The 21,110-nt window shown below is 36.8% G+C and overlaps 1 protein-coding gene across 1 annotated transcript in view; it reads left to right on the top strand.

Annotated features, from left to right (window-relative positions):
- Window positions 1-5,697: 5,697 nt before the first annotated feature.
- The window catches only part of LOC130728569 (callose synthase 10), a 72,960-nt gene continuing 57,547 nt past the window's right edge, over window positions 5,698-21,110 (top strand). Inside the window, exons 1-16 of the mRNA XM_057580078.1 lie at window positions 5,698-6,110; window positions 8,759-8,856; window positions 8,997-9,160; window positions 10,334-10,457; window positions 11,037-11,147; window positions 11,363-11,488; window positions 11,718-11,807; window positions 13,727-13,824; window positions 13,905-14,022; window positions 14,687-14,815; window positions 17,649-17,725; window positions 17,797-17,875; window positions 19,505-19,597; window positions 19,699-19,801; window positions 19,882-20,005; window positions 20,831-21,020. Coding sequence (XP_057436061.1) covers window positions 5,900-6,110; window positions 8,759-8,856; window positions 8,997-9,160; window positions 10,334-10,457; window positions 11,037-11,147; window positions 11,363-11,488; window positions 11,718-11,807; window positions 13,727-13,824; window positions 13,905-14,022; window positions 14,687-14,815; window positions 17,649-17,725; window positions 17,797-17,875; window positions 19,505-19,597; window positions 19,699-19,801; window positions 19,882-20,005; window positions 20,831-21,020 — 1,935 coding nt within the window. The 5' untranslated portion in view covers window positions 5,698-5,899. The remainder of the gene's footprint in view (window positions 6,111-8,758; window positions 8,857-8,996; window positions 9,161-10,333; window positions 10,458-11,036; window positions 11,148-11,362; window positions 11,489-11,717; window positions 11,808-13,726; window positions 13,825-13,904; window positions 14,023-14,686; window positions 14,816-17,648; window positions 17,726-17,796; window positions 17,876-19,504; window positions 19,598-19,698; window positions 19,802-19,881; window positions 20,006-20,830; window positions 21,021-21,110) is intronic.

Genomic DNA, 21,110 nt, shown 5'->3' with positions numbered 1-21,110 from the left:
CGAAGTCTCACGCTTCAGTGAAGTTTCATGCTCTCACAAGGTCTCACGCCTCAGTGGAGTTCCATGCTTTCCACAAGGTCTCACGCCTCAGTGGAGTATCCCGCATTCACAAGGTCTCACGCCTCAGTGAAGCTTCATGCTGTTCACGAGGTCTCACGCCTCAGTGAAGGTCCATGCTTTCCACAAGGTCTCACGCCTCAGTGGAGTATCACGCATTCACAAGGTCTCACGCCTCAGTGAAGCTTCTCGGCTCATCCCTTGGATGGCTAACAAACTGCTCAACGAGCGAAGGAGTACCAACATACTCAGAACTTACCAAACTCCTCAACACTTGGATCCGACGACACTCCTCGTTTTTCCAAAACTATGACTTGACTTCCAATGCCTTCCTTCGAGGTTGTTATCATTACTTAAAGATTTTGAGGTTATTTAAGGTCTTATGAATTTTCTTTATAAAATAGATTCCATTTCGTCTTATCGCAAGTCTTATACATTTGCAAGATCTCCCAATCCCAAGTCGCTTCCAGAGGATGTCTCGATCCACTAAACAAAATTAAGGCCCGAACCTCGTTCGTCCTATCAAACTTTCTCAAAACTCTCAAAATAAAATCGGCATGACCTGCCCGCTATTCTCACCATTCAGAATCTCAGATTCCAGTACAGAGCATATTTAAATCATCACAATCAACAACATGTCATATATCAATAAATCGCATCATAAACACTTAGCACTTAGCATATAAAGCATGCACCACACATCCTAGATTACCCACATAGCACATAGCATGTAAGACAATCTCAAAAACATTCAGTAGATGAATCATCTACATTGTCAGCCGAAGCCTCAGAAAACATTTTCCAATCACACACAATCCAGTGCATAAACAATAAACAATGTCGAAAACATCGACCCTAAGCATTAACTAGAGATTCAGTGAGAAGCCCTCACCTGCAGATTCTCCAGGATTATCTTCTAACTCTTCCTCACAAGCAAAGCGTTGCTCCTCAGGAAATTCCTCAAAAGTTCCTTTAAAGCAAAGTCACAGAAATACTATCAGAATCTATCGAGAACTAAGCTATCGATACTTACTAAGGTTACACGAAGTAATCTATACTCTAAGGTACGATAATCTAGCGCGAAAGACAAGTTTTCGGAAAAGGAAATTTTCCTCCTCCCCCTTAATAGGGCTCGGCCACTTTAGGTAATTATGGGGCTCGATTTTTCTTCGATCAAACTTGGTTCCTATGCTATCATTAGCCGTAACTAAGGGTATTCTGAACTCGGAAAAATTATCGGATCGAAAACTGTCGCAGGGGTATTTTGGTCATGATTTTTAACTTAGAAATTTCAAAACTGAAATCCCAAAAACCAAATTTTGCAGGGACGTTACTAACGACGTTTATGACAACTAATCCTACTAACACTAAGCTAAGGCGATAGTTTTTAGCCTAAAGGTTGAAGCTTTACCTCAAAAACTCCAAAAATGGGTATTTAAGGCTAAAATTGATTCCGGCGGAATTCCGGCGACATAACGGAAAATCTAATCCGGCAGAAGTGATCTTGGGCACATATAGAAGAGGTTTAGAATCATAAATGAAAGATTCAGGATAGTTTTGCAAAAACCCATAAACTATCCGCTCAGAAAACTCTACAGAAAAACTATGGAAAAAGCGATCAGAGGTAAGGATTAGCGACTATACCTCGAAGCCTTGAAGTAGCAACTGATTGATCGACGATCAAGCAAGAAATGAAGAAAATCTCTCCTCCTCCTCTCCTATGCAAACTCGCGGCCTTGAATGGGTTGAAAATGGTGGAGTTTTGTGATTTCTTCTCACTTGCTTGCTATATATAGAAGATGGCAAATCGCGGGAAAATGAAAGTTTCGCGAATCTGATTTTTCCGGCGTCATTCTCCGTGAATTAATAGATATGTTTTGGCAAAAGAATTCCAAAACTATAAAGAGGTCTCCTTGTATTTTTGGCAACTAATGCATAGTCGGTATAAAACTATTTTACCCGATAAGTTGCTTTTTGCATCGAATGTCGGAATAGAAAACTTCCTTCTGAAGAAAGATTGAAATCATCAAAAGAAATGGGTGTACGCGTGTGGAATATTCATTTGAAGCTCTGAATAGAAAAAGTCTTCATTGTCGAGAAATTCTAGGGTTTTGAAATACCAGGGATTCGGTTTCGGCAAACTTCCGATGATTGGAATCGGACGTTCGTAGATCCTAGAGTTTCGCCTCGAAACGATTGTGATATATGGAAAAAGAGAAGTTCTAACATTTCTCTGAAGATTTTTGGAATTAACTTCCGTCGTGCCTAAAAATGAAAATTAGCTATATACTAGGGTTTCTGACCTAGGTTAAGCGTATAACGATCGTACTATAACTTTTATCGATCATGATGTAATCCTTTGACTTTTCATGAACTTTCTCCTTCATAAATTTATTTCATTTGGTAAACTCTAGTTCAGGTTTCCTTTCACAATACATCAACCCTAATCGTAAATGGAAATCTCTTCCACTGATCCTTAGCTTAAAATCTTGGGTCTTACAAAATTAAATAAATAAACTAGTTATTTATTTCGGGGTCTTACATACTCCTTTTGCTCTAAGGGCAGTTCGACCATCCGAGTGATGAGTCAGATGATTTGAGTAATCATCAAGAGTGTTTGCACTCTATCTTTGTAGGAACTCGAGGTCGATAGTTCGACAATTACCCTAGGGAATCTTAGAGACAATATTCTTAGGTAGACACTTACGTTCATGAGGACGATTCGATGTTTGGCTAACCATATTGCATTGTTATATCCTAAGAACATAGAGATATGGTATAGTACCTAGCATGAGAGGATTGCGATGTGAGAATCTTAGAGAGAAAGAGTGTAACCGCTTAGAGAGAGAATATAACTGAATTCCAAGCTTGTTATTTCTCAAATTAGCTAAGAGTCATTTACAATTGGTAGTCGCTCCATATTTATAGGCTTGAGATTGGACCTAGGGCCCCTAATCGTCCGTGGTGGGTCAGTTGGACCTCTCAGGGGAGGCCTAAACTCTCTGGCTCACACACCGCCCTGAGGCAAGCGCCCCTGGGCGAGGGCTCCTGGGTCTCGCCCAGTCCATGCATCATTCATTCATGTCTAAGGATACACGACGGAATGTTGGACCTCGGTGGAGCCAGTGGGGTCGAAAGATCGGGTTTCCACGTAGATCACCAAGAGTGACTACACATTCAGGTTGTAAGAGACACCGAGTCTTATGGTTAACACAAAGGCTGGTGAAAAGACCGACTCGTACACACGCGTCCAGCCTGTCCGGAGCATTATTTTCGCATCACATTGCTTTTCATACCATTCATGTGAAGATTTGTTGTTGATAAACATCGTTATGAGTTTGATGATTTAATGTTGATAAATATCGTTATGTGTTATGCTGAAATCGATGATTTATGCATGCTGATGTAGTAGTTGAGGATGTAGTGATATATATGCCATGATAACAATTATCGAACATATATATATATATATATATATATATATATATATATATCTATTCCTATACCATACTTGTTCTCTGTATTATCTACCCTATTCTGTGAGTTGACCCTCGCGCCTTGCCTTGTGTGTATTGTTTGTGTTTTGGGCGGTCAACAAACCCTCGTCGTCATCTAATGAGGAGGACCCTTCCGAGATCGATGTTGTTGTTGTGACACCGTATGGACCGACACCTCCTTCTAAGGAGCCTGTCGCCACGACTCCGACTCGTTCTGGAGCGTCTGCTTGCTCTCATGGTTACCGTGTGGAACCTTTGGTTCGCATGGTTGAGGAGGAGATCGCTACTGACGTAGTCGATCTGGAGACCGGTTCGACTAGGGTGGCACGAAAGATAGTGGGGAGGGAGGTTCTTGACGTGGATGTCGATGTGCTTACTGTGGACTCAAACACGGAGGACGACTACACGAGCGAGGAGGAGGAAGAGGGTTGGGAGACCCGCTTCTTTGCATGACTTGGGTTAAGGTGTATATTCAATAGTAGCTCTGGTTAGTCGGTGTATATTTTGGGACAGGGTAGGTTCCTGACCTTTTGCTTTTTGTGTGATTCTCTGAATGAGAATCACAGAGAGTAGTCGGACGATATGAGGTCTGAGGAGGCTGTTTTGGGGTGACTCTCTCACATTTTCAGGACTGTAATTATTACACTACTTCGATCACTGTTGCGTACACTTTCCTTCTGGCATACTTTCTGTCACCGTCAGGTTCTGGTGACGTTTATGGTACAACACGGGCTGTATCTATTTATATATATTAGTTTATCGGGGTATGTCTGGAGTTTTATTTAAGTCCACGTTGGACAAGTCCTTCGCATTATTTTATTTCATTTAAAAAAAAATATACCTTCATTTTCACCTGTTAGTTTTTAATTGGTTACTAAAGTGACGCACCGAAAGTCGGGGTGTTACACGCATGAGTGTGCATTGAGCCACGCTCATGGGTGCCCTGTTATTAATTTTACCAAACTTGGTTTCTATCAATTGTATATTAGTTTTATCTTACATTATCTTAGTTATATCTCCTTTTACCCTACATTTTCTTAGTTTTTAAGTTATCTTTTTTAGCGTAGTGCTGGAGCATTACCTTGAAGCTTTCTAGGGCTTTGTTTGAGGTTTGATTATGACTTTCTTAGACATGCTTGGCTAAGTTATTTGTTATACTTGGGAATGTGAATCATTTTCTTGGTTATGTTTGAGTTCTGAGTTTATGTATGAACATGGTTTTTAGTCTATGAATCTTTTCTCTATTATTATTTAACTTGAGTTGATGCAAGTTCTTTACTTATTCTATTTACGAACGAAATTTTGAATAGATTAAGAGACCTGAGATTAGATTGATTCGTTCATCCATTGCTTAGTAATAACGGGGGGAACTTATAGTGGTGACCTAACTAATATGAACTTCATCTTCATGTTAATTTTCTTAGGTGCTAGGAATATACCTTTTAAATTAATTTGAAAGCTTTGCTTGTGCACGACCAATGACAAGTAGGGGGATTAAGGCTAGATCACCATAGATTGAACTCCAAAAGTTTCATACATTGCTCAGTTTTCTTTGAACATAACCTGAATCGGTGAAGCAAAACCCAAGTACTAGTTTTTAATCATAATAAAGTTCAGCTTGTATCATCATTTCTTGTTATGGAATTCAACCAACAATCAAAATCATATTTGAAATTTACTTTTCTCAATCGTAACAACAAATCCATTCACAATTTGGTTTAGCACACAATCCCTGTGGTTCGGCGATCTTTTACACACTTTATTAAGTTTAAGGGGATAAATACACGTTTTTAAATGTTAGGGTCTAAATAAAATCACACATGAGTAAAACTTTAGGGTAGTTATTTGCATTTTCCCCTTATTTTTATATATTAAACTGAGGTGGCAAAAAGTAAGAATGCTTATATGTGCTTTTATTGATTTTAAACTCTTAACAAATAAATTATGAAAAATTACCAAAATATTGACCTAAATGGAAATGTCATTTCAAGAGAGAGGAAAAAAAAGAGAAAAAACCCGCGTTAGCGTATTTCCTTGTCCAATTCAATACCAGTTTTCAAAACAAGAAAAGGACAAAGCACAAAAGCGAAAGAAAAAGAAAGTAGAAATAATAAAAAAAAGCAACTAAGCACTTCCTACGTCGTCGTTGCCCTCGATCCGCGTTTTTATAGCATATAAGAGGAGGAGGAAGGAGCCTTTACTCTTACAAGAAAGAAAAGAAAATCCTCACCAATCTATAAACCCCTGTTGAAAGTTGAAACCCTCGATTACAAATCTCACACACACACGCACAGTACAGTTATCGAGTTCGTGAAAACCACGCACCTAGGGCTCTACCGAGAGCCATGGCTAGGGTTCGCGACAACTGGGAGGCGCTGGTTCGAGCGACGCTACAGAGGGAGCAGCTGCGGAATGCTGGCCAAGGCCACCATGCCAGAACTCCGAGTGGGATCGCCGGCGCTGTTCCGCCGTCACTCGCTCAAACCACCAATATTGATTTGATCTTGCAGGCCGCCGATGATATTCAATCGGAGGACGCTAACGTTGCCAGGATCTGTAAGTGTTCAAACTTAGATAGGAGCGTGTTACGTGTTCTGATTTGTGGATGCTTAATTAAGGCTTAAGAGTGTGTGGCAGTGACTGCAGTCCCTTTAGGAAGAGGAACTTTGTTTGAATTTTAGCTTTTTGTTTCTTAAAATTGGTAATTTGCGACGAAGATATGTTTCTAATAAAATTTGAATCAGTAGGGAGTGAAATGGAATATTTATTGAAGGTAGAGTCATGTTGAGATGAGATAGGGGTTACTAACTTCAGGTCATGATAGCTTACAAAGACACATACAGAGGTGGGAGGTTATGGTGGGGTTGAGGAAGAACTGTTTCTAATGGAAATTTGAATTAAGTGGGGACATAAATGAAATCTATACTTAAGATAGATCATGTTAAGATGGGGGTGACTAATTTAAGGGCATGGTAGCGGACGAAGCACGCACCAACATTCAGATACATGTAAAGAAGATAGGGGGTTATGGACTTATGGTAGATTATTTAATTTTTGAAGATCAATAGGAAAATTATCCAATGTTGTAAGTAGTAGTCAACACCAATAAATTTGGAAATCGGCAAATGTAGTAAAAGGCTATGGAGGACCAGAGTGGTGGACCTAATAGAGATAATAAAGTGGTGACTCAAAGAAGTCCCACATTGCCTAGATTAGCAAGTGCACAAGTGCATATATAATAAAGAACACACACACCCATTGCCTTAAGCCTAAGGTTTTGTGGTGTTGTGTGGTTCTAACTTAGGATTTCTGACATGGTATCAGAGCTGGTCTGATCCAAGCCATGACTTCCGCTTCCCAAAAAAAAAAAAGCAAAAATGGCAGTCCCATTTGCGCAAGCCAAGACCTCAGGGCTCAGACTCAGACGAAGGAGCACAAGTCCAAGGAACTCCGATGTTCCCGCTAGAGTACTAGCCCAGACAAAGAAAGTCGAAAGGCAGACTCAGACGAAGGAGCACAAGTCCGATGACCACTGATGTTCCCGCTGGAGTGCAAGGCACATGCAAAACAAAAAAATGGAGTCCCAATTGAGGGAGAGTAATAGAGATAATAAAGTGGTGACTCAAAGAAGTCCCACATTGCCTAGATTAGCAAGTGCACAAGTGCATATATAATAAAGAACACACACACCCATTGCCTTAAGCCTAAGGTTTTGTGGTGTTGTGTGGTTCTAACTTAGGATTTCTGACAGGACCTAGAAACAGAACTAGGAATACTAGAATAGGTAGAGTGACTGCAACAGTAGTTGGGAAACATCTGAAGTAGTCGTGTAGAAGAGAACTAAATGGAAAAGGTGAAGGTAAGAGTCACAAGATAATGACCCAAAGCAAGGGAAAAGAAGTGGTAATTTTTGTTTAAAATAAGAGTATCCGAGGAAAATATATTTTAATGCTTTGTTGGTGAGCTTTTTATAACCTAGTTTAAGATTATGAACCGAACAAGTACATCCTGAAATATTCGGACACATAGGATAGACATGAGCATTTGGAGTAAAGATAGAAAGGGGAACATGATTCTATGCCTGAGAAAAAAAGTATTTTGTTAATCAAAGAACAAGATGGAAGGGCATCATTATCCTAGAAACTAAAGGAAACATTCCTGTGCATCAAATGAAGTACTGTTTTGATGGGACATTCTAGATGCGAATGTTTCCTACAGAAAAACACATTTTATCAACAAGCTATTTATTTCTTGTAGAGTAATGTAATCATAATATCATGCTGAATGTTGAGAAGTCTCACATTGACTATAGTAATGGCTAAGATAGTCCTTATAAAAGGTAGAACAACCCTCACCTCTAAGTGAGATTTTGGGGTAGTGTTATGCCTAACCCAAATTCTAAGATGGTATCAAAGCCTATCCTAGATCCGTTTGTTGGATACCACCTATATGTGAGACACTCGCAAATATTCACTCTTGCAAATTCCACGCTCCAAGTGTCTAGCCCTGGGTGTGAGGGGGTGTGGTGAGAAGTCTCACATTGACCAGAGATATGTCCAAGATAGTCCTCATAAAAGATAGAGCAACCCTTACCCCTAATCTAGCACTTGGGGTGGAGTTAGGCCTAACCCAAATTCTATGATTAAAATATTTGGATATTGTACGTAGAATACACATACAACAAGCCATTAAAATTTGATATTATGATGCAGCATTAGCATTCTGTTATCATTGTTAGGCTAAAATGGATGGAGGGACTAAATCATTCGGCCTTTGAAATTGGAAAAGATTAAATTGATAGTTGGCACTTCATAAAAAGTCTTACTCTAAACCATGTTTATCCATTTTTGTTTTTGTTTAGGGGGAGGGAGGTTGGTAAACTATGTTTTTTCTTATTTGTACTTTGCTAAGTCTACCTTTACATTCTGCAATTCTTTCTTATTTTCCTCTTTATGTGGCTTAGTTTTTCTATTACATTTTTAGAGGCTCATAGTCATATCATTTGTGATTTCAACATGGCCTGCTTAGAATTTTCGTCTAGTTTCATGTACAGTTTAAGTATAAGCTTATGTTCATGTTCATGTCTTTGTCTTGTAAAATCTAATGATGTCACCACTAATTGCATGTTCATATAGATGTGACGAGCGTGATTCAATTCAGTGTTCTTTTTTGTATGAATAAGACCTTTTATTTTTGATCTTCAGTGTGTGAGCAGGCATATAGTATGGCTCAAAATCTTGATCCCAACAGTGATGGTAGAGGAATGCTTCAGTTTAAGACTGGTTTGATGTCAGTGATTAAGGTATTGGTAGTTTTCTTGACGGATACATTGAAAAAGAAACCTTTTTGGTCATTTTAATAAATTCTTGTTCTTTTTTCATGTGACTTAAACGGGCTTATTAGCTTACTTGCGTATGATTTTCATGTCACTATATTCCATAGCAAAAACTTGCTAAAAAGGAAGGGGCCCGAATTGATCGCAATCGTGACCTTGAAAACCTCTGGGAGTTCTATCAACGCTACAAGCGACGTCATAGAGTGGATGACATCCAACGAGAAGAACAAAGATTGCAAGAATCTGGAACTTTTAGCTCTACACTGGGAGAGTATGTCCTACCACTGGATTTTTGTTCATTAGACCCTCAAATATGTAGTTTATTTCTTCAGCATTGAATATTGATGAAGGTTATTCATTTTTTCCATGACTAGAAAGCTTGTTGCTTGTATTTCAAGTATGACCTTGAGTTATTTTGCTTAGGGGATGAATTCACAAACTTGTTTCATTTGAGTTACTTGTGCATATCAATGAACATTCAAGGTTTGTTCTGCATAATTCAAATTTGCCTTGAAGTGAAATTAAATATGAAAGCGGTTGCTTGTTGGTTCCCTTTAATGAGTTTTCTCGAAATACTCTGCTGCTCCTTTGTTACTAAAGCTGATAGGAGATCTGCTTTTAGCCTTTCCATTTTTTTGGATAGGTAATTTGATAGACCCATAATTCATGTGTATGCTAGAAAAATGAAAGGGTTGAAGAGAAGTGAGCTATGGAAATGTTGGGCTAGGAATTCGAGGAAAAGGGAAGATGACCTGGTGGCAGGTGCCATGCGAAGAGTTTAGTTGGGATACAGCAGAGTCTGTAACGACATAGACAACTGTCAGATGTTGCATGGAGGAGGGAATTTGTTACAATACCATGTTTGAGAAGCAAAGATGTAGAGGGGCAGGAAGGGAAACATTAAGGATTGGGGTGGGCAGGAGGAGCATTCTGTTTTCTGCAGAATATCTCCTTGATTTCTTTTGATAGATGATTAGTATTTGTGAAGTATTTTATGTAACAGATGTGTAACAGACTCATAGAGCCGCAGTTAAGTTATATTCTTGTAGGAGTTAGGAATCCTGTTAAGAGTTTAGCAAACTGTGATAGATCATATATTACAGAGGAAGCTGAGACTTTCTATAAATACATTTGTAAAACTTCATTAACAAGTATGACATATTTCAAAATTCAAATTCAAATTCATAATCAGTTTCAATTTAAAACATCTTTCTGGAAATATTAAATACTGCATTTTGGGTTAAGAGAGGGCTACCCCTGCTTGTAACTTGTGAGGAACTTGGCCTCCCTAGTTTATAATTTAGTCTCAACTTTCTAAGTTATAATGTAGTTTTCTTAAAATATGAAGAAACAAGAAAGACTGGTTGATTAAAACAATGAGTTAATTTTATTTTGATTGTCCTTAGCTATGGTATAATATTTTTTTATTGTTTTGTTATTCTAGGTTGGACCTTAGATCGTCTGAAATGAAAAAGATAATAGCCACATTACGAGCCTTAGTGGAGGTCATGGAGGCGCTGAGCAAGGATGCCGATCCCAGTGGAGTTGGTGGGCTCATGATGGAAGAGGTACTCCTTTTATATTATATTAAGATTTGTATCAATAATCAAATTCGGTTAGTTGATTATGCATTCTCTGCAGTTCGTTTCTCAGTTCTTCAAGCTATTGTTTTCACAATTCACTTCATTTTTGATAATTAATTTTGCTGTCTCAATATTTTAAGCTACTGTTTTTCATTGTTTTTGGGTTAGTAATTGTAGTATACATTCTAGTGTACACTTGCTTGAGTAGGGTCCTAGCCTAGCCTCAGTTGGTCAATGTGGGGGTTAGACTGTTAGAGTTAGTTATGCAGTTAGTTACAGCTGCCAAACTTATAACCTCTCTCTCTCTATATATATATATATATTACGGTATGTGTATCTGCGATACTAATGAAGTACCTATGTCAGAATTCACTTTTCTCTCAAACTCTACTTCTAATTGTAGTTGACTTCTAATGCTAAATCCAGGAACTATAAAATTTTTGGACTAATTGTTGTTATCTGGCTCTCTTAAAATTCTATTTGAACTTGGCAAACTTCTTATAGAACTTATTTAAACAACTGACTTCAAATAACTTGCCATCTTTATCTTCCATGTTTTCATAGTTGAGAAAACTAAAAAAGTCAAGTGCGACGTTATCTGGAGAGCTGACGCCATACAATATTGTTCCTCTGGAAGCACCCTCATTAACCAATCCTATCAGAATTTTCCCAGAAGTAAGTTGAACCATTCATAAGATTTGCAGTATCTCTTTCTTTCCGTGACTTTTATTTGATCCTTTTCCTTTTTATGATAATCCCTAAAAGGTTAAGTTACACACATTGAAATGCCAATTTAATATTACCTTTATTGTTTCTGCAATATTATCCTTGATTTCATGTGCTCTGCCTGGTAGTTTCTTTAACTTGTGAGGTATGATTTTTGATCTCAGGTTAGAGGGGCAATATCTGCAATTAGATATACTGAGCAGTTGCCCAGACTTCCTGCTGGATTTAAAGTATCTGGAAAAAGGGATGCAGACATGTTCGATCTTTTGGAATTTGTATTTGGTTTCCAGGTTTGTTATGATATGAATTTTCTCCTCTTACTGTATGTCATGGCTAACTGTTTTAAAATTACTCCCCATTGTGAATAATATGTAAATATTTTCTGCAAATAATTATCAATTGGGGGATGGAACATTTTTAACATTAAAACCCATGATTCCAAATGCTCCTGTTTCAGTGGTGTCTACTGCTTCTCTCACCGATAGTCTTGGTTAATAATCTTGATTTTCGTATATGCAGACAGATAATGTAAGGAACCAGCGTGAAAATGTTGTTTTGATGATAGCAAATGCACAATCTCGACTTGGCATACCAGCTGAAACTGATCCAGTGAGTTCTTTTATGAATCTAACTAAGTTCAGTTGGACTATCTACAATTTAGTTTTCCAGTTTGGAAGCACTATATTTTGCTAAACATTCTATCTTAAAGAATATGCAGTTTTTTGAATGTTTATTTGTAATTTTTGAATGTCTATTTGTAATTTTCTATGTTTACTCCCAGAGTTGGTAATTTTTTTCCAATGAGATGCATACCTGTTCTTTGTTCTGCCAGTGATCTAGAAACTAGTCTTCTATGGATATAACTTTGCTGTTTGCAGTTGGACATCTCAAATGGCTTTATCTCCATAAGGGTTCATTTCTTTGATTATATAGATTTTTGGATATAACTTTTAATGTATGTAAGACTGGTGTCATGTTTTCTTATAGGTGTTAGGATCTAATTATTAGGGATTTAGATTTATTTTATTTTTATTTTTAGAGTCTATCTTTGGAGATCTTTTATTTTGGGTTGTGTTATCATTTAGATTTAGAGTATCCTTTATTTGGAGTCATATTGTTAGGATCTGAAAAATCCTAACAGCGGAACGGTAGAGAAAAGAAGATAAAGGATAAGTTTTTGGTATTTTATTAAAAAAAATGGAAAATAAGATAAATAATCCTCAAGAGGCTGGTTCTTCCAATTGGGCTGGATTGCTAACAACTCAGTAGTTCAATTCCATAAATCTAACCTAAGGAGGGATAGTTCTATTTATAATAAACTGACTCTATCAAAGATAATATCTTAAAAGATATAATCCTAATAAATTGACTGTCAGTCGTGTCCGGTGTTCATGCCAGAGTCGCCAGTTGGTGCTTCATAGAATATATCTCCTTATAGTGTCTGGCAAGAGGTACATCACCACCGCCATGGCGGTTGTGTCCCTGGAGCTGGTTACTGTGAACTGATGGTAGTTTGGAGGCCATGATTGAGGATATTGCAGAAGCTCTTGATACCATGGTGAGAAACTAAGCTTATGCGAAAAAGAGATGAACTGAACAAAAAATAATTCTGTTTACAACAGTTTGTACTTCTCGCATATGGAAAAGCTTCACATAGAAACTATACAAAAGCTGCTAGTAACTTTCTCCTAACAATCTTTAATAGAGTTGAAACTAACTGTGAACTCAACTGATACATAATAAACTAACTGCTAAGTGCTAACTGTTTGCGCTACACAACCTTGTTTGATTCCCTTCTCAGATTTCTGAATTTATAAACTATTTTCAGAAACAATTTTTAAAATATGTTTTCAAAAGAAGAAAAGTAAAACTGTTTGAACTAGATGTTTTACAAAGTGGAAATATGAGGCTTGAAAACTAAAAACAGAAACAGAAAGTAAGAATGGTTTTGAGGAACGGTTTTTTAAAAACAGCTCATATCAAACAGGTTTTTCTCTTTTTCTTTTTCTTTCTTTAAAACCTACAAACTGTTTTACAAATCAGTAATCAAACTGGTTCATAATGAGTAAGGAATATATATCTCTAACATTGGGCACACGTGCAAACTGCCTGTGGGCAGGTTGTTACTAATTACCATGTGAACGCGCATATTCTATGTTACACTTCTTTCTCCCCCATTTCCTACACGAGGCATAAGCTCAAGTCCAGTATAGTAGGTAAACATTAATGACTATCGTGTATTTGGATTTCCATCAAATACAATTTATTTCTTTTGTCCCTATTACACTAGAGACATGCTTTTGTTTTTGGTTGCCTGGGAAGGCGTGCCCATGATAAAACCAAACACTGAATATTGTCTGGGTTTGTAGTAGGGCACTAGGGCTCCTTGGTGATTGTAGTACATGGCTTTGTTTTGTTTGTTTCCATACTTTTTGTTAACTTCTTAGTTCTTATGCACTGGACATCTATAAATTTGTTGCTTAATTATTAATTTTTTGCTTCTCGCTTTTGCTTGATGGGATTTACAGAAAATTGATGAGAAAGCAATCAATGAAGTCTTTTTGAAGGTACTAGATAACTATATCAGGTGGTGCAGATATCTGCGCATTCGTCTTGCATGGAATAGGTCATTACTTGAACTTACTTTTGCTCTGAATAATATTTTTCTTTCATAGTTTGCATGATATGATTTTTTTTTTTTTGCAGTTTAGAGGCAATTAACCGGGATAGGAAGCTTATTCTGCTTTCTCTGTATTTTCTTATTTGGGGTGAAGCTGCAAATGTCCGTTTTCTTCCTGAATGCATTTGCTATATATTCCACAACGTAAGTCTCTGATCAAGCTCTTCAAAATTTGGGCATCTTTGCCTCTACTAACATTGTTACCTCAAGTAATTGAGCTCACTTGATCTTTCTTTCTGCACGTGCTACCATATTACTGGGGTTTAGTACCCCTTCTTTTGTGGCCCTTGCGGGGTTGGCTTCTCTTATGGTTTCAGAAAAGCATGTAATCCAGAGGCTCTAGAGGGCCATATCATTTTATTCAAAAAGTTGACATTTTTCATTTGTTTTGAAGAGATATCTACCTCGGTTTTGATGAATGTGCAGATAGCCCTAGTAATTCACGGCTGATATATAGGCAGTTGTGTCGTTCGCAGCTAAAATAACTCGATGTATTTTATATTTTGTGATGTGAGCGTACATGAAGAATATTAGGCACTAATTGCTTAGAGTAGTAGTACCCTCACGATCACCAATAGGAAGTGTATTAAACACCTTTGGGATTTCATATATTAACTTGAACTTTAATATGTCTACTGTTTTGGTCAGATTTATTTTACTTTTTAATACATTTTGAAGGTAGTTGTATTCCTGTCTACAAACACCAATGGAGGGTGGCCCTCGCCCTTTATTGGATCTTCCCTGCCGAAATTTTGTTTCAAATTTCTTTTAAAGAATGCTGAACTTCCCACCTTTACTGGTTATTTAGATGGCAAAGGAATTGGATGCTATTTTGGATCATGGAGAAGCGGGACCAGCAGGCAGCTGCTTAAATGATGATGGTTCTGTGAAATTCCTCGAGAAAATAATTTGTCCAATTTATGAAATATTAGCCGCAGTGAGTTGCTTTACTGGCCCTTAGTATAATGCAGTTGTATATTTTTAATCTTATTGTCCATCTGTATTTTTTTTAATTTATTTCACATATGTTTGTTCAAATGAATGCAAATTGACTTTTTGTTGCTGCAAAGCATTCACATCCTCGATCACCTTTTGAACACACCCCTGTTGTGGGGTAAAACACATTGTAAGCTTATTATATTAACAGTAGTTCACTAGTTTGATTGGATTAGGTTGGGCTTCTTGTACTTATTTTATATACTAGACAAATAAGTACTTGACCTAGATTAGTAATATAAAATTATAGATAAATGCTAGTGCTTTGTAGGGTGACAAATCTATGAACTTTGTTTTTGTATTTGAGTTCACTTATGTCGCAATGCTGTTCCATGTTAGATTCCCGATTTCACAGGCATGATTTTGGACCGAACTCAAGTGTGGGGGTTCATGTTTGGTGCACAACTATTCAAATACAACCTATATATCTATATTAAAAGTGACTTAAATTTTAAAAGGTGATAATGACATCAATATATTTACTTATTTTATAATTAATGGTTGTTTAAGTAACCAATCTATATATGAATATAAACTTGAGTTTAAAAAATGCTATTGAATACCCTTAAAGTGAAGTCTTATCTTAGATGGCTTGGACAGTGGAACTGGAGAACCTGTAAAGGGCTAAAAAATTAAGGTAGATCATGTGGAAGACAGTCCAATAGTTTAGATAGAGCGAATGAGAGGAAAACTATTGCCAAAATGATTTAGAAGGGTTTAGATTTAACTAGTCTTCCATTAGACATGATTTATGATAGGACACTATTGTGTTGTTTGATCCTGGTTGCTGACATTTCCTATTGGAAGAAAAGGCTTTGGTCCTAAAAATCCATCATGATGTTCTTGCAACTCATTCATGCATGAGCCATTTCCCCCTTTCTTCTTTTCATAAGCTTCCCTCGACAGCGTCACCTCAGGTGGAGTCTTCTTGCAAGCTCCAACATCTCCCCATATTCCCATTTGTTGTTGTTTGGCTATAATACTTCTCCATTTGTTGTTTTGAGACAACATTCACATTTTACAGACTTTCTATTATTCCAATCTTTCAAGCTATTCCACATTTCTACTGCCATGCTATGTCAATGTTTTCACTTATGGGCTTGAACAATGCACACTGAGAAGCCGATGAAGTGTTCTGTTGAGATTCTTGTTGTCTGGAGTTCTCATTCTGAAGATTAGCAATGAGAGAAAATAAACGAATAGAAACAGCAGAGGAGGCTGTTGTGAATGAGATAAATAAAAATAGATGGAGGGTGCAGGAGATACAATACAGAGACTAAAAGAAACAAATAATAAAACAAAAAAGGACTAAGAGGGAAAAGAAGTAAAAGAATAAAATGCGGGCTGTTGGGACAAAACTACGACGGGAAGCAACCTGAAGGATGATGGAACTAAGCGAGAAAGAAGGAAGATGGAGGCTTGCTGGAGTCTGGTTGGAAGTTGCGACTCGATGGGGTGCAGCAAGAAGAGGGGAAAATCTATTGATGCCACCCCCTTGCATTATGCCAGAATCGCTGTATTTTACATTCCGCTCATTAAACTGCGGAATGTTTTTTTGAGAGTTACGTACCGCACTAAAAATGCGGAACATGAATTTGAAAATGTAATTCCGCGTTTTGTAAATGCGGTTTTACTTTTTGTAATACATACCACATTTTACTATTTGCGGAATCCAAAAATCAATTTCTTTTTACATACTGCAAATTTGTTTGCGGTAGAATAAATTAGGCACTGCAATTTTATATGCGGTAAGGTAAAAGTTTACATCTCGCAAATTTGTCTGCGGTAGAATAAATTAGGCACCACAACTTTATTTGCAGTACACAGGAATTGGGGGATCTGGGTTTTATTGTGAACTCCAACATCACATGAGAAAGAACAAGGCAAACTAGACGGAAAAGAGAATCAAGCGACCCTAAGATTCCAAACAAACGCTCTCAACAGAAAATCGTTTCGACCACCCAACAACCTTGGTTGGCCTTCTTTGAAGCGGCTGGTAGAGTTTTTTTACGAGATGCTGACCTAAAAGGGTTGATCTGAGCCAAGTAGGCTCTTGATACCATGCAAAGATGGGAAAAATTATAGGAGAGAGTGTGATTGGGAAACTGTAATGGGATACACGGCTAGGAGAATGTTTCGCTGCCGGTATACATTTGAGTCGGGACAATAGAGAATGTTTTGCACTTATGCCCCCCTAACATATGTGCTTAGCTCACATAATTATTATACATGTTTGTTTATTTATTTTATAGTTGTTTCCTCAAATTTCCATTTGCTTTGTAGCATATGGATTGAGAATCCAAAAGCTGTTGTAGTGCTGTGTGGCAACTTTTAAGGCGTTTCAGAGCTGTGTCAACTTGGAATGAGTAGCTTAAAGTGCTAGTGGTGGGGCGAAGCTCCTGGGGAAATAACATGTATTGGTGATATTTGTATTTGTGTGAAAATAAATACATAGTCAGTTTTATGGGTTTCTCCCACATATTTGTAAAGGGATAGAGAAGCTTTGCTCCATAGAATTTCTTTTTTATTTTCGTCTTTTGTCAGGGAGGATTCTGTATCCCCCACTCTCTTTGCATTTTTTCTCGTAATAAATTTCCTTTTTCTATAAAAAGTATATTTATTATGTTTTTTCTCGTATTCTTTATAGGAGCTTTCAAATTTTTTTTTTGTAGTGTCCTGAGGTTTCTTTGTTGTTAGTACAATTTTTTTTAACTTAATACATTTTTTTTACACCATTACTTGCCTGCCGTCCTCAACTCTCGAAATAAATGCAGGAAGCTAGTACAAGCAGTACTGGGAAAGCTGCACATTCAGCATGGAGGAACTATGATGACTTTAATGAATACTTCTGGTTAGAAGCACTGTTTCCATATAATAATTTTGGTTAGTGCTGGCAGAATTCTTATTTGCAGTTATGTGTAGGTCGCCTGCTTGTTTTGAATTAGGCTGGCCAATGAGGACTGAGTCACCATTCTTACAGAAACCTAAAAAATCAAAAAGGGTTAGTTTTGATGCTTTCGATACCAATCCTTTAAACTTAGGTGTTCTTTACTGATTATTCCTTCACGAACATGGTGTTTATATTGTTTTATTTCTTAACGTTTCTCCGTTATTCCTTAAGTAACTTATCATTGACAATTCTGCTATAGCTTTTTTTGTTCCAATTTTTATATCGACCTTTTTGGTAATGATTTTTCTCCAATATTCTAGATTATGACCTATAAATAATTTATAAATCATTTGCTTGTTTTACGATCATGTGGTTTTGCTAATTCATGGGTAATTGCATTTTCTTTTTTGTTGGTATCATACCCTTCTGCAAATTTCTTCTTTGATTGTCTCATGCCGTTTTTTGTTGAAAGTTACAGAAACTTTTTAATCAGCTATCTAGATCAAAATATGCTGTTGAGTTATGTCCCAATGTCTATTAAAGATGCCAAAATTTATAACCCGTGCTCTACTCTTAGATGGATAGTCCTCGGCTGCGCTTGTTTTACTGGTAGTTTTTGGAGGCCATTGAACTGGTGTGGACACTGCTAGTTCATGGTTGTTGAACTGTGGTTAAACCTATACTATATAATATTTGTTCATATATGATACAATATAAAATAATATAATATAATATATAATGCACTTGCTTCAGAGTAACGCTTGCAAAATCACTCCACTTAATAACTTTTTATGATATATGAATTTAACAAATCAAACTGCTGAATTATGTGATACAATTATGATGTTCATGTATGAGATGACAAATTTTAGTTAATCAGATATTCATAGGTATGTTCTTTTATAGACAATATTTACTCATATTACTTAAAATATATTATCCATTTAATTGAAGTTATCTGATGGAGAATCAATCCGTTTTTAATTCTTCTGAAGTTTTGTACAGTTAATTTTATTAATTATAACCTTTAATTTAACTGATGGATTTGTTAAATTATAATTCTACCAAAAATTATTAAAACGAGGAATTTGGGGAGAGTGTGTGTGTATGTTTGAAGAAGAAGCAATCAATTTTTAACTGTTGGATTTGTTAAATTCTAATTCTATGAAAAATTATTAAATTGAGTAATTTTGGTGCGTATTTGTGAGCGCACAGGCGCCTGCAGCATAAAATGTTAAGAAACTCAGTTAAATCAAATTTAAAATTAAAAAATGGTGTTCATATTGTAGGTCTTGAAGGATGAGAAATCAATAAAAGATTGAATAAACAGAAAATATAGAATTTTACTGGTTGAAACCATTTTTTCACCTCTGGTTTTGGACCGGTTGTCATCGGTTTTGAGATCAATGATTGTTTTGTGTGGAATGGACTAGACATCTGATCAAATTCCCCTTCGAACTGGACGCCAGTGGACGGTCTGGTTCAGTTTTTTAATCTGTGCTTTATCATTATCTATTTTACTTTTTGTTACTGAGAGTTCTGGTCAATTTTGTTTTGTGAAGCATATTCTTATTTATGTTAGCTCTTTTGAAACACTTCATTTGGTGAAATTTTCTAGTATTGGTGTTGTATTTTGAGTTTCTATCAGTGGTGGGGATCTGGTGGCGGTGTTAGTATAGTTAATCACATTGATTATCTGATTGATTTTTCTCTCTTGTATGTTGAACATATGGCTGGCAGACTGGTAAAAGTAGTTTTGTTGAGCATAGAACGTTTCTTCACTTGTACAGAAGTTTCCATCGTCTTTGGATCTTCTTGGCGTTAATGTTTCAGGTCCTCTTTTTTATCAATCATTGTTACTCTGCAATCTAAACTCAAACTATGTTTTTTGATGAATTTTACCATAAGGTATGATTAACTCCTGTTCCATGCAGGCTTTGACAATTATTGCGTTCAACCATGGGCATATAAATTTGGATACATTTAAAACAGTTCTCAGCATTGGGCCATCATATGCAATCATGAATTTCATTAAGAGTAAGATGTTTGTGTTTTCTGCTGTTATAGCTCAACTGAATTCCAAGTAATTTTTAAAACACTACTTCTATGATGCATAGGTTGCTTAGATGTGTTGCTCACATTTGGGGCATACACAACTGCAAGGGGCATGGCTGTGTCAAGGATCGTTATAAGGTTCTTTTGGGGTGGCTTGAGTTCCGTGTTTGTGACATATGTTTACCTGTGAGTTTCCGATTCTCTTGTATATTTTGTACGGTAATTAGCAGTGTTGTCATGAGGTGAAAAGTAGGTTGAGGTGTGGTCCACATGCGGCAAGGTGGTGTTATCACATCATGAAGTGATAGATGTTTTTAAAAAGAACTACAATTGTTCATTATTTCATATAATGACATCACAACCAACATATCATTTAAATACAAATTAAGCCTTGACAATACTTTACAAGATGTAAAGTAATCAAAATTGACAATGCTACATAATAGTATACACATGCCAGTGCACAGCACATTCAACCAAATGCAACAGGCCAAGTGAGACTTACAGTGCCAAATAATAGAGAATAAAAGGGAGATAAAAATGGGAAGTCGGTAACTTAAATCCAGAATATGAATGTGTCACAGATTGAAGATCACAGTGCTTCAACTTCAGGATTGCAAGTGATGCACGACGGTTAAAATCAGATTCTATCTTCAGGGTTTGTTCTTGGATTGCCTGGCTATTTGAATTTTGAAGTTCATCTTGTTTAATTAGACTTAAATGACACTTTTCATTAATTCCGATTGGAAATGCTACGGAGGATTGTAATCAAGGTTAAATAAATAAGCTGGTTTAAAATGCATGATGTAACTGCATGAGCTGCATCGCAGTGATGTGGCTGCATAACCAAACCTACTTTGCCTCTGGCCATCTGGGGCAATGCCGCAATGGGGCTGTACTCTGCCATGCCTCAGTGCCTAGTTGGGCTCATCAGCTAAGTTTGATGACACTAATAATTAGAAGCGGGTCTCAATTCCATGAGTTTTTACCATAGTTATGCTACATTTGCAGGAAGGTTTTACAGGAGAGGAATAGTAATAGCAGTGACAATTCATTCTATTTCCGGATATACCTGCTTGTACTTGGCGTTTATGCAGCTCTACGCCTATTCCTTGCTATGTTGCTCAAATTTCCAGCTTGTCATTCACTTTCTGAAATGTCTGATCAATCATTCTTTCAATTTTTTAAATGGATTTATCAAGTGAGTTACATTTCCTTATTAATTCTGGCGATTTTATTTTTTAGTATTTTTTTGTGTATTTTGACTTGTTTTTGCTTTGTCATTGTTATA

Source organism: Lotus japonicus, chromosome 1 (genome assembly GCF_012489685.1).
Source record: "Lotus japonicus ecotype B-129 chromosome 1, LjGifu_v1.2".
Lineage (NCBI taxonomy): Eukaryota > Viridiplantae > Streptophyta > Magnoliopsida > Fabales > Fabaceae > Lotus > Lotus japonicus.
Note: the sequence above shows the minus strand (reverse complement) of the source record. Positions and strands in the feature narration are given on the sequence as shown.